General features: G+C 46.8%; 1 protein-coding gene across 5 annotated transcripts in view; it reads right to left on the bottom strand.

The window, feature by feature from the left end:
- The window catches only part of TFCP2L1 (transcription factor CP2 like 1), a 71,717-nt gene extending 47,115 nt beyond the window's left edge, over positions 1 to 24,602 (bottom strand). For 3 of the 5 annotated variants that reach the window (XM_005572922.4, XM_074008826.1, XM_074008824.1), the window contains exons 1-2: positions 24,448 to 24,602; positions 20,612 to 20,763 (exon numbers count right to left, since the gene is read on the bottom strand). In XM_005572922.4, the coding sequence (XP_005572979.2) occupies positions 20,612 to 20,763; positions 24,448 to 24,509 (214 nt within the window). In that variant the 5' untranslated portion in view covers positions 24,510 to 24,602. Of the gene's footprint in view, positions 1 to 20,611; positions 20,764 to 23,810; positions 23,841 to 24,447 lie in introns of all 5 variants that reach the window. The other 2 variants (XM_045366941.2, XM_074008825.1) reach the window with 1 other exon arrangement.
- Positions 24,603 to 25,284: the final 682 nt, after the last annotated feature.

Raw genomic sequence — 25,284 nt, 5'->3', positions numbered from 1 at the left:
CTCCCGACCTCAGGTGACCTGCCCACTTTGGCCTCTCGAAGTGCTGGGATTACAGGCGTTAGCCACCACGCCTGGCCCTTTTCTATTTTATTTTATACTTTGTTATTGCTGGTACATAGGAATTCACCAATTTTACTAGTTGAATTTGTATCCATAGTAGATGAACAATATGAAACCGTAGATAACTGACTGATTTTGATTTACAAAATGGCAAGTGCATATGGTTTAACCTAATATCATGGTTCTTGCAGACCCATAAGCAAAAAGCCAAAAGAAAAATGAGCCATGGATATCAACTGTCAGTTTTTGGCAAAAGAAATACAAAGGGCATACAAACACAGGAAGATGCTTAGTTTCACTTGCAACAGTTACTAGAAATCAAACGAACGCAAATCAAAATAAGATGCTGCTGTTCTCCATGCATATTAGAAAGGATTCAAAATGTTGACAATGCCAAGTGTGGAGACAGGTGTCCTCCTGTACCAGAGGAAGGGATATAAACAGGTACTGTCTCTTTGGAGGGTGATTGGACAAGGCCTACAGAAATCCTAAACACAACATCATTGCCATTTGTGTGTGTGTGTTTAAGACAAGGCCAGATACGCATCTTTGCTTGTTTATGCCTGAAAATATACTGGAGCCAGGGATAACATCAGCTGCCTCTGAGGAGGGGCACTGGGTGCCTGGGGCAGAGATGGGAGACTTACCACAATCCCTTTTACCACTTAAATTTTGAACCAAGTCAATGCATTAACTTGCCAAAAAATAAATTTTGAAAACCTGAAGAAAAAAGAAAAAAAAAAAAGCTGCCCTGTAAGTTAGTAGGATAAAGGATAGTAAAGAGGAGAAAAACCAAATCTCTAAAGATAAGGGCAGAATCATGACTCACTCAGGCACCTCCCCTCCAAGCCCTGCCACCTACATAGGCTTGAGGCTCAGGAGGGGGGACCCGTGTGCCAGGCTGAGGGTCGCTGCATGACCACATCAGTTGACCCCAGGTCTCAAAGGCAGGGCCCAGCCCACCTGGCCACTGGCTTTGTACTTGCTCATATCCAACCCCGACCACCTGCCTGCCCCAGGCAGCCCCATTTCGTGTCCCAGCCTCTGGTGAGAAGGCCTTTCTGGAGCAGTCTCTCCCAGGGCAACAGAGCCAGCTTCTCTCTCATACCAGGGGTATCTAAGGACCCTCTCTGGAACTGCTCCTCTACTCCCAGCCTCTGGCTGCAGAGTGGAGATGGGGAAGGTGGGGACAGGCAGGGTCAGTTACACCAGGACCACCTCTTGGGCCACCTTGGTCTAGGCGAGCAGGTGACCAAGCCAGACCCGCAGTCCCCTCCTGGGAGTGTAGAACCAGGAGGGGAACGAGAGCACCTATCTCTCTAGGCAGCTGAGGCCGTGTGCTCTCAGGAAGCTTTGGTGGCCTTGCTGTCTGCTGTCTGGCCACAGGGGCAGGGATGCTGGTGGGCAGAGCTTGCAGAAGGCAGCTGCCCAGAGAGAAACAGACTGAACAGTCAAAGAATCCTCCCAGCATTTGAGCCCCTGGTTTCCGTGTGCTACAGGGCTCCAGTTTTGGGGCACCCTGCTTTATGAGGCTGGCAGATGGCCGCCAGTCTGTTACCCATACCCTCTCCATCATGAAGACACACACTAAACAATAAACAACAACAAATAACAAGTGTTGGCCGGGGAGAAGCTGGCTCCCTCCTGTATTGCTGGTAACGATGTAAAATAGTATAGCTGCTTTGGAAAACAGTCTGGCAGTTCCAGAGTCACCATTTGACCCAGCAATTCCCCTCCTACAAATATAAGCAAGAGAAGTGCAAACATAGGTCCACACAAAAATTTTTACACAAAGGCTCACAACAGCATTATTCACAATAGCCACAAAGTAGAAACAGTCCAAATGTCCATCAACTTCTAGTTTAAATAAAACGTGGTACATCCCACAGTGGAATATTATTTAGCAGTAAAAAAGGAATGAAATACTGATATACATTCAACATGAAGACCCTTAAAAACATGATGGTGACAGAAAAATGCCAGCCACAAAAGACCATTTGTGTGATACCATTTATACGAAAAGTCTAGAATAGGCAAGTTTGTAGAGATAAAGGAGATTACTGGTTGCCTGAAGGCCAGGGAAAGGAGAATGGGGAATGACTGCTAGGGGTGCAGGATTTCTCTAAGAAGGGACAAAAATGTTCTAAAATCAGCTGTGATGGCTTAGTATATTAAGTTGAATACTAAAAAACATTGAATTTTATACAGTAAATGGGTGAATTGTAGGGCATGTGAATTATATCACGAGGAAGCTTTTTTTTTTGAGACAGGGTCTCACTCTGTCACCCAGACTGGAGGGCAGTGGCATTATCATGGCTCACTGCAACCTCAACCTCCCAGGCTCAAGTGATCCTCCCACCTCAGCCTCCCAAGCAGCTGGGACTAGAGGCACATACCATCACAACTGGCTAATTTTTGTATTTTTTGTAGACATGGGGTCTCGCTATGTTGCCCAGGCTGGTCTTGAACTACTGGACTCCAGCAATCCGCCTGCCTCAGCCTCCCAAAGTGCTGGAATTACAGGTATGAGCCACCGCACCCAGCCTTTTTTTTTTTTTTTTTTTTTTTTTAAAGAGATGCTATCTAGCTCTATTGCCCAAGCTGGGATACAGTGGCTATTCATGGCTCACTGCAGCCTCAAACTCCTGGGCTCAAGCAATCCTCCTGCCTCAGCCTCCCAAGTAGCTGGGACTACAAGTAAAGCTGTTTTTAAAAAACATGTTGTCTCACACCTGTAATCCTAGCACTTTGGGAGGCCGAGGCAGGACGATCCCTTGAGCCCAGGAGTTCGAAACCAGCCTTGGCCATATAAGGAGACCCTGTCTTTTTTTTTTTTTTTTTTTTTTAAATATATATTTCTTTTAAATAAAAATAAAAATGTTTTAAACCAGGCACCACAGTTCTCACCTGTAATCCCAGCTGCTAGGGAAGCTGAGGTAGGAGCCCAGGAGTTCAAGACCAGCAGGCATAGCAAGACCCTGTCTCTACAAAAATTTCTTAAAATTGGCTGGGTATGGTGGCACGCTCCTATAGTCCCAGCTACTCAGGAAGCTGAGGCAGGAGGATCACTTGAGCCTAGAAATTTGAGGTTACAGTGAGGCATGATTGTACCACTGTACTCCAGTCTGGGAGGCAGAGCAAGACAACATCTCTTAAAAGAAAAAAAAAAAAAAGTTTTTTTTAAAAAAAGAAACTACTGAAGTACCAGTCTATGTTCTTGGACAAGTCACACAGCATCTCTGAGCCTCAACTTATACCCACCTATAAAATGGGAGGGTCGGGGGTAGAAAGTTTAGATCAGTGCTTCTCAAACTGTAATATGTTCATCACCGCAGGGCAACCTGCAGATTCTGATTCAGTTGTCCTGCAGCAGGCCTGAGATTGTGCACTTCTAACAAACTTGCAGACGATGCTGGTCCATGAACACTGGAAGTAGGCTCCCTCCAGCCCTTATGCTTCAGGAATCTACTCTCGCCCATGCTCTGTGAATTCCTAGAGCTTGTGTGGTTTCTCTGTACCACTCAGGACTCACAGGGTCCTCTAAGCATCCAAATGGAAGTTTCCAGGCAGAGTCACCGGCTGGAGAATGGCAGAGGAAGGTCAAGAATCTCCCAAATCTACCCAAGCACAGTGCACCTGGCTGGGCACAGGAGAGATCCCCAACCTGCAAAGCACAGAGCCAGGGCATTTTCTTTGCACGGCTGTCTTCTCTGCCCATGGAAAGAAAGAGGTGAAGAAGAGCAGCAAGTCACCTGTTATACCCTCAATGCAGTGGCTAACAACCCCTAATATACCTATTGATCACTGTGGTGCTTCGTGAACAGACCCCTCCCCCTCCCAGTTCCACTGCAGGCTGTATGACCTATGAACACTCCCCATCTTGACTCTGGGCTTCCTTCCTTGTGAAATGATGGGGTTGGAACAATCATGGTAGCTACTTGTGTAGAGTGGCTCCTTTATTTTATTTATTTATTTATTTATTTATTTATTTATTTTGAGACAGGGTCTCTCTCTGTCACCCAGGCTGGAGTGCAGTGGCTTGATCTCGGCTCACCACAACCTCCACCTCCCAGGTTTGAGTGATTCTCCTGCCTCAGCTTCCCAAGCAGCTGGGATTACAGGCATGAGCCACCGTACCTGGCTAATTTTTGTATTTTTAGTAGAGTCAGGGTTTTGCCATGTTGGCCAGGCTGGTCTCGAACTCCTGACCTCAAGAGATCCGCCCGCCTTGGCCTCCTGCAGGGCTAGGATTACAGGCGTGAGCCACCATGCCTGGCCAAGAGTGGCTCCTTCAAAACAAAACACAAAACACGTTCCTCATTCAGAGCAGAGACTCTACACATTCTTCCAAGCAGTATTCTTTTTTTTTTTTTTTTTTTTTTTTTTTTGAGACAGGGTCTCGCTCTGTGGCCCAGGTTGAAGTGCAGCAACGTAGTCTCGGCTCATTGCAGCCTCGACCTCTTGGGTTGAAACAATTTTCCCACCTCGGTCTCCCGAGTAGCTAGGACCACAGATGCATGCCACCACACCTGGCTGATTTTTATATTTTTTGTAGAGATGGGGTCTCCTTAAGTTGCCCAGGCTGGTCCCGAACTCCTGGGATCAAGTGATCTGCCCACCTCGGCCTCTCGAAGTGGTGGAATTTAATCTTTTTTTAAATAGTTTTGTTTTTTTTTTCCAAGTAGTAATTCTAACCACAGCACAGTGGTCCCCGAAGCCTGACTCAGGAGCCCATTTTACTAAGAGCAAAGTGGGTCTTCCTACCCCAGATCTTCCTTCTCTCTCTCCTCCTCTAAATATCCACAGAAAATTGCCAGAGTTAGTGGCAGAAGAAAAGGAACACTTACTGAGCGCCTTGGATGTACCTGGCCCATTAATGTGGGTTTTCCATAATGTGCCATGTAAATCATAACCCTATTTCTGCAGTGACCGGAGCAAGGTGAGAGTGTCAAGTTTATTAAGCCAGGGTCCTCTCCTCCAGCCCCACTGATGGTCCGTCCTGACCGGCAGGTGTCTGTCTGGTTTAGGGGCAGCCACCAGCAGGGTTCCAGGCAGGCAGCTGCAGTCACTTGGGACGAGAAAGGTTTTGATGCTTCAGTGAGTGACTGTGTGTCTGTTTTTCCAGATGGGTCATAAAGTCATGAAATGAATTAGGGACTTGCTTTAATCTGTTCTCAATCGAAGTCTACCACATCCCCAGTGAAAGGGTGACCTGCCCTGGTGGACCTGTACTAGCGGCTGCTGAGTGACTCGCCAGGGCCTCCAATCCTTCTGTCTGTGCTTTATGACACACTTCAACTTGGACAGAAAATGTTCTGGCTGACTCTTTTTCCTTCCAAGTATTTCCAATATATAGATGATTTTAATATAATTTTTTTTTTATTTTTATTTATTTATTTTTTTTTTTTTGAGATGGAGTCTCGCTCTGTTGCCCAAGTTGGAGTGCAGTGGCATAAGCTTGGCTCACTGCAATCTCCGCCTCCCATGTTCATGCGATTCTCCTGCCTCAGCCTCCCAACTAGCGTTAGCTGGGACTACAGGCGCGTGCCATCATGCCCAGTTAATTTTTGTATTTTTAGTAGAGATGGGGTTTCACCATGTTGGCCAGGCTGGTCTCGAACTCCTGGGATCAATGAATCCACCTGCCTCTGCCTCCCAAAGCCCTGGGATTAAAGGCATGCGGCACAGCACCCGACCACATTATTTATTATTTTACGGATAGGGTCTTGCAATGTTGCCCAGGCTGCTCTTGAACTCTGGGTTGAAGGGATCCTCCTGTCTCAGCCTCCCAAGTAGCTAGTACTGTAGCATGACCACCACACCCAGCAATGTGATTATTAAGAACATATTATTCTGGAATTGGACTATCTGGAATTCAATCATGTGAGTAGGACGTTTTAATTAATTGGCCCATTACTATTTAAAACATAATTAAAGTTTGACATGACTATGTAGACACCTATGAAACATTAAAAATCTTTTTTTTCTTTTTCTTTTTCTTTTTTTTTTTTTGAGACAGAGTCTCACTCTGTCACCCAGGCTGGAGTGCAGTGGTGCCATCTCAGCTCACCGCAATCTCCGCCTCCCGGGTACAAGCGATTCTCCTGCCTCAGCCTCCCGAGTAGCCGGGACTACAGGCATGTGCCAACACATCTGGCTAATTTTTTGTATTTTTAGTAGAGATGGGGTTTCACCATGTTAGCCAGGATGGTCTCGAACTCCTGACCTCAAGTGATGCACCTGCCTTGGCCTCCCAAAGTGCTGGGATTACAGACATGAGCCACCACGCCCGGCCCTAAAAATCATGTCTATGTGCTATAAGCTGTGATAAGCAATCTGTATAAGTAACCTCATACGTATTTTAATATATTCTGATTGGTTTTTAAAACAACAAAGAATTCCAGGCGTGGTGGCACACATCTGTAATCCCAGTACTGTGGAAGGCCAAAGCAGGAGTTCAAGACCAACCTGGGCAACACGGGAGACCTTGTCTCTATAAAATATACAAGTGAGCCACGCTAAAGATTGCTTGAGCTCAGGAGTTCAAGGCTGCACTGCACTGCAGCCTGGGTGACACAGCAAGTGCCTGCCTCTCTAAAACAAACAAACAAAAACACCCCCTGTTAATTTATTGGTATTTTTATTAGTTTAGCCTGAGATTCACAAACTATGGAGAGGTGACATTTTGGAACGCATTTGTTCTTTGTTGTTTTCTTCTTTTAAACCTTTGCATGTGGTTTACCACATTCTTTGCCAATTAAACATTTTTATATGTACTTATAAATTTTTTTTTAAGTTTTGCCCATAGTATCTTTCCCATTTATTTATTTATTTATTTAGTAACAGGGTCTCACTGTTACCCAGGCTGGAGAGTGCAGTGGTACGATCTCGGCTCACTACAGCCTCGACCTCCTGGGCTCAAGCGATCCTCCTGCCTCAGCCTCCAGAGTGGCTGGGACTACAGGCGTGCACCACCAGGCTCGGCTAACATGTCTAAATTTTATATGGCCAAAATAAAGTATCCTTATGTGGCAAGAAAAACAACAAAAATATTATATAATTCTCCAGGCTATACTGAGGTCAGTGCTACATCTATTTTACAGAAAACGCAGTTGACAGGTTCAGTAGCTTGGGAAAGAAGAGAAGAACCAGAATTGGGAGCTGGGTATATCCAACTCCAACATTCACCACTTTCAATGTGCCACTCAGTTTCTACGAAAGGCTAATTAAGAGTGCCATTCAGGCTGGCGTTTGAGGGAATGAGGGAAAGGTATTTAATTTAATAACACATACTAGACACCTTTCACGGCCATACAAAAGGACCTTCACTCTTGTTATGGCTGCATATCATTCCACTATATCAAGGTTCTACATTCAGTCAGTTATTGTGGGACAATGTGATGATGGCCATATAGAAAGTAACAGAGTTGGAGCCTTAATTTATTCCTTATGCACCATAATAAATGTAAAAGTATCAACGATTAAGGAAAGGATTTTTTTTAATTAAAAAAAAGGATGGATATTATTAAAATCTTAAAGTGAAGAAGGCATATTCTAAATGGGACATGAAACACAAAAATAATTAAGGTGAAGTCCAATAAACCCGATAATAAAAATTTATCTTAAAAACTTTTATGGCTGGGCGCGGTGGCTTACACCTGTAATCCTAGCACTTTGGGAGGCTGAGGCAGGGTGGATGGCTTGAGTCCAAGAGTTCCAGACCAGCCTGGGCAACATGGCAGAATTCCAATTCTACAAAAATACAAAAATTAGCCAGGCTTGGTGGCGGCCATTTGTAGTACCAGCTACTAGGGAGGCTAAGGTGGGAGGATCATCTGAGTCCAGGAGGTTGAGGCTGCAGTGAGCTGTAATCACGCCACTGCACTCTAGCCTGGGTGACAGAGGTGAGACCCTGGCAAAACAACACCAAAAAAAGCTTTTATTATGGGCCAGGTGCAGTGGCTCGTGCCTATACTCCCAGCACTTTGGGAGGCTGGGGCAGGAAGATTGCTTGAGGCCAATAGTTGTAGACCACCCTGGCCAACACCCTGTCTCTATAAATTAAAAACAAACAGCAAAAATTATGTAAAAGAGGCCTGGCGTGGTGGCTCATGCCTGTAATCCCAGCACTTTGGGAGGCTGCGGTGGGTCACTTGAGTTCAGGAGTTCAAGATCAGCCTGGCCAACATGGCAAAACCCTGACTCTACTAAAAATACAAAAATTAGCCGGGCGTGGTAGTAGACACCTGTAATCTCAGCTACTTGGGAGGTTGAAGCAGGAGAATCACTTGAACCTGGGAGGCAGAGGTTGCAGTGAGCAGAGATCACGCCACTGCACTCCACCCTAGGCGACAGAGCAAGACTCCATCTCAAAAAAAAAAAAAAAAAGTAAAAGAAATAAACTAATTTAAAAAGGAATGAAATGAATGAAAAAGTGGGAAAATATTTCCAGTGCATATTATACTATCCCAAATATACAAGGAGGTCTTACAAATAAATAAGGATGAAAATCTCACTAGAAAAATGGGTAAATCACATGAAAGGTAAAAAGAATAATAAAATGAAAAAATAATATTTAACATCACTGAGGAAAGGAGAATTAAAAGAAGAAGACCCTATATTTTCCCCACCAGTTACCAAAGGGTAAACAGTGTTGGCAAAGGTAAAGAAAACCGACTTTCTTCAGTCATTTAAAGAAGTTATGTACGCTAGACACTGGGCTAGGCCTCGCAGTGAACAAGATGACCAAGTTCTCTGCCCTCAAGTTTATATTTCAGGTGTGGTAGCGATTGGAAAAAGATAAGGGAGGAGAAAATAAACAAGTATTCAGATAGTTATTGTTCACAAAGTACAAACTGGCACCACTTCACTGGAAGGCAATATGGCAGTATCTCCCAAAACGTCGTGCTGGCAATTCTATTTCTAGGTGTGTATCCTAGAGCTATTTTCACTCCCGCTGAAACACAAAGATATACATAGATGTTCATGGATTACTAGAGCACTGGGTTATAACTATGAAAACAATGGAAACAAGCCTAATGTTCCTCAACAGAACAAGCTATACAACAGACATACAATGATCGTAGTATAACCAGTAAAGATCAGATTTTGCTTATTATATTTTTTAATGTACCCACGTGGAAAGACATTGAAGATATTTTGTTTGGGGGAAAAAAAAAAAGTAGCAGGACACAGTGGCTCATACTTATAATCCCAACACTTTAGGAGGCTGAGGAGGGGAAAACTGCTTGAGCCCAAAAGCTCCAGGCCGCGGTGAGCTATGACTGTGTCACCACACTCCAGCCTGGGCAACAGAGTGAGACTCTGTCTCTAAAACACACAATTTTTTTTTTTTTTTTAAAAAGCAAGTTGAGACCAGGCGCGGTGGCTCACTTTGGGAGGCCAAGGTGGGCGGATCATGAGGTCAGGAGATCGAGACAATCCTGGCTAACACGGTGAAAACCTGTCTCTACTAAAAATACAAAAAACTAAAATTAAAATTAACCAGGCATGGTGGCCAGCGCCTGTAGTCCCAGCTACTCGGGAGGCTGAGGCAGGAAAATGGCGTGAACCTGAGCCGAGATCACGCCACTGCACTCCAGCCTGGGAGACAGAGCGAGACTCTGTCTCAAAATAAAAACAAAAACAAAAAAAAGCAAGTTGTCAAACAGTGAATATAATATGATCCCAATTCTCTTAAAAAGCAAAAGGTACACTTGGGAACATATATAAGGTTATGTGCATGTTTGTCTATGGAAGTAGATATATATGGGTTAAGGTATGACTAAGAAAAATCTAAAAGGCAGGACTATTGCGCATTTTCTAGAGTATATATGGTTTGGCTGTTCTATTTTATAATAAGAATACTTATTTATACTCAGGAATAAATATTTATACTCGGGAATAAAGAATACTACTTTATACTCAGGAAAAAATAAGGGGAAAACATTTTTTTAAGTAATATATTTTAGAGTCATTTGGTTTATTCAGCTTATATTTCCAAACTTCAGGCTAAAATTTAATCTGGAAAGAAAACTTCAGCTATGGAGAAAAGATAATAAACAAAATAACTAATCCTTTGCCTCATTCCTTAAATCAAAGTCACTGATATAATTGGTAAGAAGGAAAAATATAACTGGCTACTTATTGTTTGCCAGACATTTGTTATTCATGTAACCCACAAACTGAAACCCACAAAGTGAAACTGTCCTGGTTTCATAAATGAGGAAACTCGGGCTCCAAAGGATCAAGTGATTTCCCTGGAGCAGAAGCTGGTCAAAAAGACAGAACTGCAAATCTGTTTGGTTCTAGGGGCAGGGAAGACAGGACCTTCCCCTGGAGCTCTTATCTCCCTCCCTGGGGTTGCTGTGGGTGGAAAACAGGAGGGTTGGGGTAGGGTAGGAGCAACTGATAATGGATGTTTTTTTCCTCTCCAAGGAGGCATTTTCTCCCCACTCCATTCCTTCCCCCGACAAAGCTTCATCCACCCTCCCCCTCAGAACTGCATCAGGAGTACCAAGTGGCAGAGTCCCTGCACCGAAGTGCCTAGCCTAGAATCCTGCCTGCAGGAATTCCAAGAAATATCAGCCAGAAAAAACAGGTGCTTCCCCTTCCAGAACTCCCTTTCTTATTGCATCCCAGTTCAATCACTCCCCTGGCTTTCAAACTTACGGGATATAGGAGGGGAGCCTGATTTCACCTCTCAGGTGGTCATCTGTAAGATGGGAACAACGCATCTTGCGGGAATAACTCAGAAGAGAATATCAGAAAGTGCTTTCCAAATTCTCAAGTGCTAACAAAGAAGTACCACCCTAAAGCCTGAGGTTCTCACCTACCAGGTAATACAAATCCTCCTTAACATGACAGCTTACGGCATTTAAGAGTTCAGTGCGTTTTGAGATCTTTTATTTCTTTTTTCTCTTTTTTTTTTTTTTGAGACGGAGTCTCGCTCTGTCCCCCAGGCTGGAGTGCAGTGGTGCGATCTCAGCTCACTGCAAGCTCCGCCTCCCGGGTTCACACCATTCTCCTGCCTCAGCCTCCAGAGTAGCTGGGACTACAGGCACCCGCCACCATGCCCAGCTAATTTTTTGTATTTTTTTCGTAGAGACGGGGTTTCACCGTGTTAGCCAGGATGGTCTCGATCTCCTGACCTCGTGATCTACCCGCCTCGGCCTCCCAAAGTGCTGGGATTACAGGCGTGAGCCACCGCGCCCGGCCAAGAGATCTTTATTTCTAAAATGGTATTTCAACACCTTGCACAGGAAATTCTCCTCAGGGTTATGTCCACCATGTGGCTGTACAGCGGGTGAAGAATGAATGGAAAAGTGAAGCAGGCCTTCCCAAAGCTACCGCCATTCAACTCTAAGAGATGCAGTTCTCAGCTTTAGAGCCAACCCTGTATTAATCTTTGAATTGGGAAAAGAAGGGATAAAAATCAGCAAAAGTTATCCAAGTCCCAACTCGATGACCTTGTTAACTTCCAAAACAGGACTGGTGAGATGTTTCCTCTTTATTAATAACAATGGGTGACACGTGAGTGCTTGCCATGTGCCCGGCATTTCAGTGGTCTACATGCAATAGCTCATTTTACCCACATAGCAGCACCTACTTTGTAGGGAGTTTACTTCCCCCATCTTATAGGTAAGGAATTGGAGGTAAAGAAAGGTTAACTGACTTGCCCAGATGGTTGCCAGATAGTTTGGCCTAACCAAGACAGGTAGAGTTCTAGGTCAGATATTTGGTCTACCTCTCCAGCCATATCAGTCCTATTTCCCCTTGTGTTTGAAACCCTTGTCATCCTGAACCACTTAGGATTCCTGGGATAGACATTGTGTTCAACTGCACCCCCATGCTTGCCTTTGCACATGGCTTTTCTCTCTTCTCACCAAGCCACCATCCTCCTCCAACCAACAGGAAATTTTACTCCATGAATGAATGAAAGTAAGCATATTATGAAAATTCATTACTATACTTAAGACTCGAGTTGTTTTGATGGAAAATATCAAAGCATTCCCCACCGCAAGTCATTCTTGCAATGTTATTTCTTATCTCAAAGCCAGAAATCCCTACGCAGATTGCCTGGGGTGCTCTCTTCTCTGCTCTCCCGGACTCCTCCTCCTCCACATCCCTTCTCATCCCTCCACACCCTCATCATCCCTTCCCTCAGGCTCCAGCCTTCAGGAAGATCTGTCTACAATGACCTTTGGTCACTGACAAAGAGGAGGTTATCTGGAAGTTTGCAAACCTCTATTCAACTCTCTATCCGCCCCTTGGAAGGACTTTTTCAGAGGAAGAGGACAGACTTCGTTTTTCAAATCATTTTTACCATGTATCTAAAACCAGCCACTGGGCTTGGCGATAGGACATCCCTATGAAACACACATGTCCAAGCCACATGTCCTCAAGGCATTGGTTTGACACTGCACTGAGAAATGGGCATCCAGTGGTTTAAGTGACTTTTTGATTTACGTCTATAGCATCTTTTCCATGTTTTCAGAGAACTTTAAACACATCATTACAAGGAAGAGGAGAGGACCTGTGATGGCTTCACAAGAATAATGCAATAACTACCATAAAGCCTTATAAACACTTAACAGCAGGCTTTCAAAAACGTCTTGACTGATGTGTCAAAACTACTGTTTAAGAATTTTATCTTGGGAGGCCAAGGCAGGCGGACCAACTGAAGTCAGGAGCTCACGACCAGCCTGGCCCCCAGTCTCTATTTAAAAATACAAAAATCAGCCCGGTGTGGTAGTGGGCACCATTCCAGCTACTCAGGAGGCTGAGGCAGGAGAATCGTTTGAACCCGGAAGGCGGAAGTTGCAGTGAGTCGAGATCGTGCCACTGTACTCCAGCCTGGGCAACACAGTGAGACTTCGTCTCAAAAAAAAAAGAGAAAAAAACAAGCCAATTGTATCAATGCCTTTTGGTCATATGATGTAGAACAGGCTACTTAAATGAGGTACGCTGAAAAAGATATCTAGTGCGGCATTACTGACTGGGGGGGATAAAATCACACCTATTTTTAGAGTTTCTAAATATTTACAGAGCACCTACTATACTCTCAAGGCACCCACAGCTTAATACTGAGGATACAGGTTGAGCATCCCTAATCCAAAAGCCCCAAACCTGAAACTTTTTGAGTCCTGATGTGACCCCACATGTTGTCCACATGGGTGGCTGGGACCATCTTTTCTGATGACTCAATGGACACAAGCTTTGTTTAATAAACAAAATTATTTAAAATATTGTATAAAATTACCTTCAATGCTATGTGCCTAAAGTATATATGAAACATAAGTGAATTTTGTGTTTAGATGTGGGTCAAAGCCTCAAAACACCTCATATGGATATGCGAATATCCGAAAATCCGAGAAAATCCAAAATCCAAAATACTTTCAATCCCAAGTATTTAGGAAAAGGGGTATTCTTCAGCCTGTACTTTACAATTTTAGGGGCCAGACGGTGGCTCATGCCTGTAATCCCAACACTTTGGGAGGTCAAAGAGGATTGCTTGAGCTCAGAAGTTTGAGACCAGCCTGGGCAACATAGTGGGATCTTGTCTCTAAAAAAAAATAGAAAAATTAGCTGGGCGTGGTAGCCCATGTTTGTCCCAGCTACTTGAGAGGCTGAGGCAGGAGGACTAATTGTTCCAGGAGGTGGAGGCTGCAGTGAGCCATGACTGTGCCACTGCATTCAGCCTGGGTGAAAGAGTAAGACCCTGTCTCAAAAAAAAAAAAAAAAATTATTTTATCCATGGCTCAGCCCTATAGAACTTCCATTCTATTACGGGAGGCAGACACTAAAACAATTATGTTGTGTATTTTTTCCAGCAGTTATGACAATATTCTGCCCTAAATAACAAAAGGAAATAGTGAAATAACATGTAGACATTTTACATGTTTAGGATACTTTTTTTTTTTTTTTTGAGACGGAGTCTCGCTCTGTCACCCAGGCTGGAGTGCAGTGGCCGGATCTCAGCTCACTGCAAGCTCCGCCTCCCGGGTTCACGCCATTCTCCTGCCTCAGCCTCCCGAGTAGCTGGGACTACAGGCGCCTGCCACCTCGCCCGGCTAATTTTTTGTATTTTTTAGTAGAGATGGGGTTTTACCGAGTTAGCCAGGATGGTCTCGATCTCCTGACCTCGTGATCCGCCCGTCTTGGCCTCCCAAAGTGCTGGGATTACAGGCTTGAGCCACCTCGCCCGGCCGGATACTTTTAATAATAATGGAAAACAGGCCGGGCGCGGTGGCTCATGCCTGTAATCCCAGCACTTTGGGAGGCTGAGACGGGCGAATCACGAGGTCAGGAGATCGAGACCATCCTGGCTAACTCGGTGAAACCCCATCTCTACTAAAAAATACAAAAAATTAGCCGGGCGAGGTGGCAGGCGCCTGTAGTCCCAGCTACTCGGGAGGCTGAGGCAGGAGAATGGCGTGAACCCGGGAGGCGGAGCTTGCAGTGAGCTGAGATCCGGCCACTGCACCCCAGCCTGGGAGACAGAGCGAGACTCTGTCTCAAAACAAAAATAATAATAATAATAATAATAATAATAATAATGGAAAACATTATTACAAGAACAGTATTTAATAAAAGCAAGAAACAACCGCATAAAGCATATAATCTCATCCATTTTTTTTAAGAAAAATTATAGAAGTCTTTTTTTTTTTTTTTTTGAGACAGAGTCTCGCTCTATCACACAAGCTAGAGTGCAGTGCAGTCAGCTCACTGCAACCGCTGCCCTCTGGGTTCAAGCAATTATCCTGCCTCAGCCTCCCAAGTAGCTGGGATTACAGGTGCCCACCATCACATCCAGCTAATTTTTGTATTTTTAGTAAAGATAGGGTTTCATCACGTTGGCCAGGCTGGTCTTGAACTCCTGACCTAAGATGATCCAACAGCCTCAGCCTCCCAAAGTGCTAGGATTACAGGCATGAGCCACCACACTCAGCCGAGAAGGAAGTCTTAATGGTTGTAACCCTCTGTAAGAATAAATTATTGGGAGTGGCTAAAAAGAATAATGAGGCCGGGCGCGGTGGCTCAAGCCTGTAATCCCAGCACTTTGGGAGGCCGAGACGGGCGGATCACGAGGTCAAGAGATTGAGACCATCCTGAGCGAACACGGTGAAACCCCGTCTCTACTAAAAAATACAAAAAACTAGCCGGGCGAGGTGGCGGCGCCTGTAGTCCCAGCTACTCGTGAGGCTGAGGCAGGAGAATGGCGTAAACCCGGGAGGCGGAGCTTGTAGTGAGCTGGGATCCAGCCACTGCACTCCAGCCTGGGCGACAGAGCGAGACTCCGTCTCAAAAAAAAAAAAAAAAAAGAATAATGAAAGGAACCTCTCTGACACAGAAAAACATATTTCTAAGCTACAAAAATTAGTTCAATGAGGAATTCGGCAAGAACATCAGCAGCACAGGACAAGTCTGCGTGTTGCTTGCCTTCCAATTTAGAATATATACATATATATATATATATATATATATATATATTTTTTTTTTTTTTTTTTTTTTTTTTTTTTGGAGACGGAGTCTCGCTCTGTCGCCCAGGCTGGAGTGCAGTGGCCGGATCTCAGCTCACTGCAAGCTCCGCCTCCCGGGTTTACGCCATTCTCCTGCCTCAGCCTCCCGAGTAGCTGGGACTACAGGCGCCCGCCACCTCGCCCGGCTAGTTTTTTTTGTATTTTTTTAGTAGAGACGGGGTTTCGCCGTGTTAGCCAGGGTGGTCTCGATCTTCTGACCTCGTGATCCGCCCGTCTCGGCCTCCCAAAGTGCTGGGATTACAGGCTTGAGCCACCGCGCCCGGCCAGAATATATATATTTTTAATTATACTTAAGTTCTGGGTTACATGTGCAGAACGTGTAGGTTTGTGACGTAGGTATACATGTGCCATGGTGGTTTGCTGCACCCATCAACCCATAACCTACATTAGGTATTTCTCCTAATGCTATCCCTCCTCCCCTTGCCCCCCACCCCCCGACAGGCCTCAGTATGTGATCTCCCCTCCCTGTGCCCATATATTCTCAATTGTTCAACTCCCACTTATGAGTGAGAGCATGTGGAGTTTCATTTTCTGTTCCTGTGTTAGTTTGCTGAGGATGATGGGTTTTTCAATGTTTCACAAGTGTCCCAGCACTTGGAGAAGCCAAGGTGGAAGGACTGCTTGAGCCCAGGAGTTCAAGACCAGCCTGGGAAACATCATCTGGGAAACCCCATCTCTACCAAAATTACAAAAATTAGCCTGGTGTGGTGGCGCATGCCTGTAGTCCCAGCTACTCAGGAGGCTGAGGCGGGGGGATTCCTTGAGCCCGGGAGGCAGAGGCTGCAGTGAGCTGAGATGGAGCCACTGCACTCCAGCCTGGGTGACAGAACCAGACCCTGTCTCAAAAAAAAAAAAAAAAAAAAAGCCAACAAAAAATGTTTCAGAATTGATGTTTTTAAATTTGTGAGATAAAGGTAGGAAAAGTCGGGCAATAACTAGAAAATAAACAAACTCAGATCTTCATATCACATCATAAATTCCAAATGCATTTCAGTAAGTGTTAAAATTTAGACACCTCTCAATGAAATTCAGAAAACTACTCGGCTAAGTGATTTTGGGATCAGCAGGCATTTTCTTTTAAGCATAAAAGAAAAGTTTATTTTCAAAGAATGAAAGATTTGACTATAGACATTTAAAATCAATTTCTACAGAAAAAAAAATCACAACATATACCTTACACCATAAATATAGTTATCACACAATAAAAGTTAAATGGCCTGCAACCATCAGAGAAAAATACTTGCAAAAAATGGCAGCTAAAAGGTTGGTATTCTTCATAAATACTATGCTCTTATCCGTAAGACATAAACACCCAAACAGAGAAATGTGCAAAAGACAGGAATATAATAAACAAATTAAAAAGATCAATAAATGTATTTCAAAATATCTAACTGCATTAACAATCACAGAAATGCTAATTTAAGGCTGGGGTGGTGGTGGTATACACCTTTAATCCCAGCTACTCAGGAAGCTGAGGAGGGAGGATGACTTGAGCTCAGAAATTTGAGTCCAGCCTGGGAAACCAAGACAGACCCGAGCTCAAAAAAGAAAAGAAATGCTAGTTTAGTATTAAATTCCATGTGTCACTAATCAGATGACAAAAAACAATAACCAATATTGGAAAAGAGACAATAAAATGTATACTGCTGGCTGGCACATAAATTGGTACATTCTTCTGAGAAGGCAATTTGGTGATACGCATCAAAAGCCTCAATGTTCTAACCCTTTGATCCAGAAATTCTACTTCTTAAGTATTTATTTTTAAAATACATAAATCATCAACATTTCACAGGAAGATTTATATACAAGGATGTTGTTCATCATTGCAGTATTTAATTTCTAACTGGAAACTAAGTGGCCATAAAAGGAAACAGGTTAAAGTCATAGAAATATACAATGTAATACTATGCAGTCATTACAAAAATGTAAGTCCTCAAATCATTTTCAATGACATGAGAAGGCTGACAAATATAGTAAATGAAAAAAAGGATAAATGTCTGTAGCAGAAAGATATATACACAAACATGTAGAAATAAGGTTAGCAGTGGTTTCTGGTGAAATTAGAGGGGATTTTAATTTTGTTTTAATTTTCTGCCTTTTGCTTTTCCAAATTATTCAAACTTTCTATAAAGTAGATTATTTCAATAACCTACAAAATATAATTTTAAAAATATCTAAATATACCAAATTAACATAAGATGATGAGACCACAGGGGTAACTCCTTTTTCTCTCTTTTAACTGATCTATGAGAGGATCAACTTTTAAAACTTTTTTTTTTTTTTTTTTTTTTTGAGGAGGAGTCTCTCTCTGTGCCCCAGGCTGGAGTGCAGTGGCGCGATCTCGGCTCACTGCAAGCTCCGCCTCCCGGGTTCACGCCATTCTCCTGCCTCAGCCTCCTGAGTAGCTGGACTACAGGCACCCGCCACCGCGCCCGGCTAATTTTTTGTATTTTTGGTAGAGACGAGGTTTCACCGTGTTAGCCAGGATGGTCTCGATCTCCTGACCTCATGATCCGCCAGTCTCAGCCTCCCAAAGTGCTGGGATTACAGGCGTGAGCCACCGTGCCCGGCCTAAAACTCTTTTTAAAAAAACCTAGTAGGCCAGGCATGGTGGCTCTCACGCCTGTAATCCGAGCATTTTGGGAGGCTGAGGCCTCCCAAATCTCGGGTGGATCTCGGGTGGATCACCTGAGATCAGGAGTTCGAAACCAGCCTGGCCAACATGGTGAAACCCCATCTCTACTAAAAATACAAAAATTAGCCGGGTGTGGTGGCGCATGCCTGTAATCCCAGCTACTTGGGAGGCTGAAGCAGGAGAATCACTTGAACTGGGGAGGCGGAGGTTGCAGTGAGCTGAGATCGTGTCATCGCACTCCAGCCTGGGAGACAGAGCAAGACTCTGTCTCAAAAAAAAAAAAGGAGTTGGAAGGGGTGGAGGAAAGGTAAGGAACTCAGCTAATGGCCTTACCAACTAGAGCAGGGGCCAGGGCATGGACAGACACCCAGTATCTTGGTCCAGGACCAAGACCTCAGACCTTGGAGCCACTCCTCAGCACCACAGGACGTAGCCAACAAGAAGAACCACATCAAAGCTCAACGGATGCTATAAACATCTCATTTTTCCCTGCTAAATTTAAGCCAAAACAAAAAACAAAAAAAAAAACACAGAGGCCCAAAGAGGAAAGAAAGTGCTCAAAGGTGCGTAACCAGTTGGTAGCACTTGACCTTCCATGAAAGTGAAAGGCATAGAGCAGAAACCTTTCCACACAACAGCACACACGCACACTCGGCCACACCACCCACCAACCATGGCCACCGTCTGCTGCAGATGGTGCACAGGTCTCAGGGCCTGAGCAGGAAGCTCTAGAGCTGAGGGAGCTTGGCTGAGCAAGACCCACTGAGGCCAGCAGAGCTGCCCCCGCGGATACAGCATCACCTTCCACGGCGGCCCCTCCACAATGAGAGGGGGTACCTCTACTCAGAGGGAGACAGACCCAGCCAGCGGCTGCTTCTGAGCTAGTTTCTTGGCCCAGAAGCTGGCAAGTTCAGCAGTAAGCAGAGAGCCCGATGACCACGTTGGACTTCCACCCTGGCTGGCTCCCCACATCGAGGAATCAAAGTTCGCAGAGAGGAAGCTGCACATGTAAGACAAACTGCTACGACACTGCAGCTCCCCCGCAATTCCCTGTGACCCCACAGAAACCAGCGTTCCTCTGCTCGTCTGCTCTGCCCATTGAAAGTGGAGGGGTATCACACCAGTCAGGGGTGGAGCAGAGACACAGTCCTTTGCTCATCCTGGCTGGATGCCTGGGTGGGTGGCCAGAACGGTTTCATGTCTGGGGCACACACACAACAGAAGATAAAGTGGAAGGTGACGAATCCACATAACGCCAGGGTGGTCATGAGATGACCCAGAAAGAAAGTGCAAAAAACGCATACTCATAATCATGAGAGAATCACAAAAACACCATCCATCAGGACACTCGCCCACGTGTTCTGAAAAAGGGAACCAGCAACTGAACAACCACTATCACATTCCAGGCACCTCACAGACCTTCGTTCTTCTAACTCCGCAAAATTATACTTCTTGTTTCGCCCATGAAAACCCTGAGGCTCAGAGAAAAAGAAGAGGTATCTCCAAGTCACAGAGCCAGGAAGTGCCAGAGTTGGAATTCAAACTCCAAAGCCCGTTTCTCTCAGGACATGGTGAGGGAGCTTGTCTCCATCGCCAGAGGGCTTTTGTCTAGCACGGATGGAACCCTGCTCCGGTGCTGCGTAGGACACAGGCCAGCCGTCCCACCACTGCCAGGTGCGGCTCCAGGACCTGGGATGCTGACCGTACTCAGTCTATGCCTTCAAAGGACATGATCATGGTCACAATAAATAGTCACAACATATCCAGGAGCAGTGCCTTAGGCCTATAATCCCAGCACTTTGGGAGGCCCAGGCAGGTAGATCACTTGAGCCCAGGAGTTTGAGACCAGTCTGGGCAACATGGTGAGACCCCCCGCAGCTCTACAAAAAAATTTAAAAATTAGCTGGGCATGGTGGCCTACACCTGTGATCCCAGCTACTCGGGAAGTTGAGGTGGGAGAGTCACTCGGGTTGAGGAGGTCAAGGGTGCTGTGAGCCATGATCATGCCACTTCATGCCAGCCTGGGCCACAGAGCAAGACCCTGTCTCAAAAAGGGAAGAGGAGGGGAGGGGAGGGAAGGGAGGCAGTAATAATGCTACCAGTCTCTGAGCACCTGCTCCATGGAGGGGCTCCAGGAGGAATGCAGAGTGCTACCCTGTTACCCACGTAAGGTATCTGATGTTTCCATTTTTCAGATGAGGACACTGGGGCTGGAGGGGTCACGCAGCTGGGAAGTGGAATCTGAACCTGCACCTGTTCTCTTTCCCGAGCCCCACCTCACCCACCGTAACAAAGTCACAAGGCCCAAGTGGGCCTTTCACATCAACTCCCCACCGCTTCGGGGTTCCACTGGGCCCGGGCCTCCGGCCACTACCTTGGTTGAGGTAGGTCAGCGTCTCTTCATGCAGCTTCACGGCTGGGGACGTGGCAGCACACAACACGTACTGCAGGGGTGGCAGGCGGGCCTCGTTCTCAGGGGACAGCTGGGGCTCCTCCTGCTTGAAGATGGGCAGAGCGAGCACATCACTGCAACACACAGGAAGCAGAGGTCAGGAACAGAGCCCCAGGGGGCTCCTGCAGAGCCAGGGCGAAGCTGGACCACCAGGACCCAGGGCGACACAGCATGCACATCGCACGCAGGGTGCTGGCTGCACTCCTGCAACCCTTGCACACTCCAGATGCTTTAAAACAGAGGAACCCACTCCTTCATGACTCTAATTTCACTCAATGACCCCCCAAAACACTGATTCAATCAGCCCACCAAGGAGGTAAAAGGGCAAAGTTCCATTTATTTGGTTTCTATCCACAAGCGATCACTCATAAGGTTTCACTTTTAGAATAAAAATCTACACAAACGTTTTCATTTTTTAATCAACAATTCCATTAACTGGCCACTTCTCATAGCAATACAACCCTGTCCTCCAGGTTCTATAAACTATGCAAATGAACAAATCACTCCTTTGCTCTGAGTACCCAGGTTGAGACATTCCTCCATCCCTTCTAAAGAGAGGACAACCGGACACTGTTTTCAGGGTCATTCTAATCTGTCCAAAAGGCAAACAGGAAGGAAGGAAGGACCTTGGCTTCAAGTCTGTGTGTGTATGGTTTTTTTTTTGTTGTTTTTTTTTTGGCGGCAGGGTGGGGGGTGGTGGATGGAGTTTCACTCTTGTTGTCCAGGCTGGAGTGCAGTGGCACAATCTCGGCTCACTATAACCTCCACCTCCCAGGTTCAAGCCTCCCAAGTAGCTGGGATTACAGGCATGAGCCACCACGCCTGGCTAATTTTTGTATTTTTAGTAGAGATGGGGTTTCACCATGTTGGTCAGGTTAGTCGCGAACTCCTGACCTCAGGTGATCCACCCACCTTGGCCTCACAAAGTACAGAGATTACAGGTGTGAGCCACCGTGCCCGGCCCAGTATGTTTTCTTATCCAAGTGGGAAATCTTGAAATCCTTGCTTTAAGTTTCTCTTCCTCCACCTCTTAACAAAACTCCCCACATTAAAAAAAAAAAAATGAAGTCATCATCCTGCGACTTAGTGAGGAACTTTGTTTCTGGATGTATTTTTTAGGCCAGGCACGGTGGCTCATGCCGGAAATCCCAGTACTTTGTGACGCTGAGGTGAGAAGACTGCTTGAAGCCAGGGGTTTGAGACCAGTCTGGGCAACATAGTGAGAACCCACCATCTCTTAAAAAAAAAAAAAAAAAGGAAAAAGAAACAAAAAACCTAGCATTTTAAAAATCAAAGGACAAAGAATTCCTTGAGAACATGAATGACCTACAAGCAGGCAAGGCTTGTTTAAGGCCTCTCAATTATGAGCAGCACAGAAACAGGTGCCAAAAAAGTACCAATGCTCTTATCTTGATAACCCTCTTCCCTTCGTGGGTCCCTGACTAGGAATCCAATTACCTGACCCCACTTGTCTGTATAAACAGAGTCACTGGTACAATCTGTTCCTCGCACATCATAAACCAGCGTCTCTACAACACAAACCCAGCACACACTCTATCAACATCTAATCAATTTTCAGAAGAAAAAGCCTGGCATTGAGCACACACCTGGAAAACCTGCCCTGTGTGGGCCTCCCCTGTCACTATCCACTACTGAAAAATAAGGGTGCAAGGCCGTCTCGGCTTCCCCCACAGGGCGTCTTCCTTTTGTCAGGGCAGGGCACGCTCCCAGCCCGGGTGGTTCTCTAGGAACACTGAGGATTGCATAATTTCATGTTTGCCCAGACCATGTCAAGTTAATAATCCATGGACTGCTGCCTTTAAATTTTTTAAAAAGGGGCGGGAGGGCGGAGGAAGTTAAGAACCATCGCTCAACAGTAACTTGTTTCAAGCCTGGCATCCTTATTTGCCAAGGAATAAAAGTCACGAGAACATCAAACAGAAAAGGGGAAGGGAGTAAAGGCCTCTACCCTGGTGAGGTCAGACAGCTTGCAGAAGTTCTGCCAAGTGACGAGATGACCAAAAATAAAATACAAAAACCGCAAGGAAAAGGACAAGACCCTCCCTCTCTAGAGTCAGGGGAACCAAGGACATATGCACAAACCCCCACCTGGGCCCTCACTGAGGGAAAAACTCCCAGCTTCCAAGAAGTGAAATAAAAATAGAGCACCGACTTCTTTATCCACGGTCGCCCGATGACCCCAGAAGCCAATATGGCTTTGCAGCACCACCCACTCCCAATGCTCACCCTCCTCCTTTCACCAAATCCTAAAAGGTATCTGAGCGACTCGGGACAAATTTCCATCTTGGTAGCGGACGTCAGAACTGTACCTCCCAGGCAAGGGAGAACTGTTCCCTAACGGGGTGATGACATTGCAGGTATCTAGAAGTTTTAAGCACACTCACCTTCAACTCAGGGTCACCTTCGAACTCATTGTTAAGATATGGCAACATACTTAATGGCTGCAAATTAAAATTCAGGCAAAGCTACAACTAAAACTTCAGTAAAAATGTATTCCATTGTAGCATTTCTTGTAAGTGAATGGACACTTAATCTGTGGGTGATTAACATCTCCTCCTGGGCTTCCAACATCCCCCAGAGCATGGGTGGCTGCCAGCCTTTAAGGCTCCAGAACTTTGCCATCTCCAACTACTTTGGCCCATGAATAAAAACAGCAGATACGTCCCCTAAACCCAATCATTCCCCCGCCTCCAGGAAAACGGGATGTCTTCAGGGAGGGCAAATACCTACCAGCAGCCAGGAATTACAAATAACGTTTTGAGAACTAAGTGGGAACTTCTTGGGGCCAAAACTAGCACTAAACGTAGCTCTGGTATGGGGACTGTCAATGCCTGTGACTCCTTCGGCCTCATAATTCATTTTCCCTGAGCCCATATCAAATGCCTTTTGGGTTAAATTAGGCACATTTCATAAACTGTGACTAGGATGGAAATAAGGACAGGCTAAAGCTGGTTCAGGCGAGTTCACAAAGTGAAATGACTGCCCATTAGTCCCGGCCAGCAGCAGAACAGGGAAAAACAATCCTCCGGCAGACAGAGCACACGGGGTCCTACTGCTAAGAGGGGGTTGTGGGGAACCGTGCAAAACACGCAGGACTTACTTTCCCCTCCGAAGGGCACTACTCAAATCCCTGCAGAAGAAGAAAGATTTCCATCATGGGCAATAACCACGCGGGCCTCGGGCGAACACGCGCAAGACTACCGCGGGGAGCGGAGCGGCCTGCCCCTCCGAGCGCGCCGCCCCAGGCCGCCGCCCGCACCTGGTCCGACCAAGGGCACTGCAGAAGGCGCAAGGCTGGGAGAGGGGCCCCGGCGGAGACGGGCAAAGAGCAGGGGATGAACTTCCCCGGGCCGGGCACCAGGTTGCTGGCAGGAAGTTTCCTCTACTCCGATACGCGCGGAGAGAGGAGGGCCGCGGGAGGTGGATGGGCCAGGGGAGGCGGCGGGCCGGCAGGTGCGCGCCCTGCACCCTCTCCGCCGTCGGGGAGGAGCCCTCGCAGGCATAGGGCTCTGCGCGCCCGCCTCCCCGGAGGGCCCCCAACTCCGCACGTCGGGTCCCGCCGGCGTCCGTCTGTCAGTCCCTAGGCGGGACGCTGGGCGGGTCTCTCGGTCCCCAGAGGGCGGACAGCAGGGAGGCCAGGACCCAGCAGGGGCGCCCTCTCTCCGCCCCTGGACGTCCAACGCCGCCCGGCCCGCCGGCCCGGCCCGAGCCCCGCGGAGACGGCGTGCGGCCCTTACCGCAGGTAGCTGCCGGAGTTGTGCTGGTTGTAATGCTCGGGCTGCGTGTGCCAGAAGAGCATGGCTGGAGCTCCCAGCGCGCCCACCTGGGCGCGGCAGCGAGCACAGACGCGGGGCGCGCGGAGCTCCCACGGGCTGCTTCGCGCTCCGAACCCGTGGTGCCGGCCGGCTGGGCGCATTTATGGGCGGCCCAGGGGCGGGACCGCGGCGGGACCCGCCCCCCAGAAACCTCGGCCGGGAGGGCGGCTCCCCGCGGCCGCCGCACCTGGCCGACACGCGCGCGTGCCTTTCCGGTGAACGAGCGCGCCTCCGGGGCGGCCGGACCACAGGGACCTAGGGCCGCCTGGGCGCTCTCCCCCAACCCCCGATGTGGGGCTCAGGTGACCCTTGCCGCCGCCAACCCGCCCCACGCGGCCCCTCTACCCTCTGCTCCCCACTCTACGCCCAAGGCCAGTCTCCAGAGCGGCTCCGAGATTTCCAGCCTAGGCTTTCTCTGTCTCCTTTCCTTGCTCTTGTGTTTTCATAGCACTTCAGACGCTCTGAAATCATGGCTTTTTTTTTTTTTTTTTTTTTTTTTTTTTGAGACAGGGTCTCACTCTGCCACCCAGGCTGGAGTGCAGTGGCGCGATCTCGGGGCTCACTGCAACCTCGGCTCCTAGGTTCAAGCGATTCTCCTGCTTCAGCCTCCCGAGTAGCTGGGATTACAAGCGCCCCCCCATCACGCCCGGCTAATTTTTTTATTGTTAGTAGGGACGGGGTTTCGCCATGTTGGCCAGGCTGGTCTCGAACTCCTGACCTCAGGTGATCCGCCCACCTCGGCCTCCCAAAGTGCTGGGA

The sequence above is a fragment of the Macaca fascicularis genome, chromosome 12, assembly GCF_037993035.2.
Source record: "Macaca fascicularis isolate 582-1 chromosome 12, T2T-MFA8v1.1".
Classification (NCBI taxonomy): Eukaryota; Metazoa; Chordata; class Mammalia; order Primates; family Cercopithecidae; genus Macaca; species Macaca fascicularis.
Note: the sequence above shows the minus strand (reverse complement) of the source record. Positions and strands in the feature narration are given on the sequence as shown.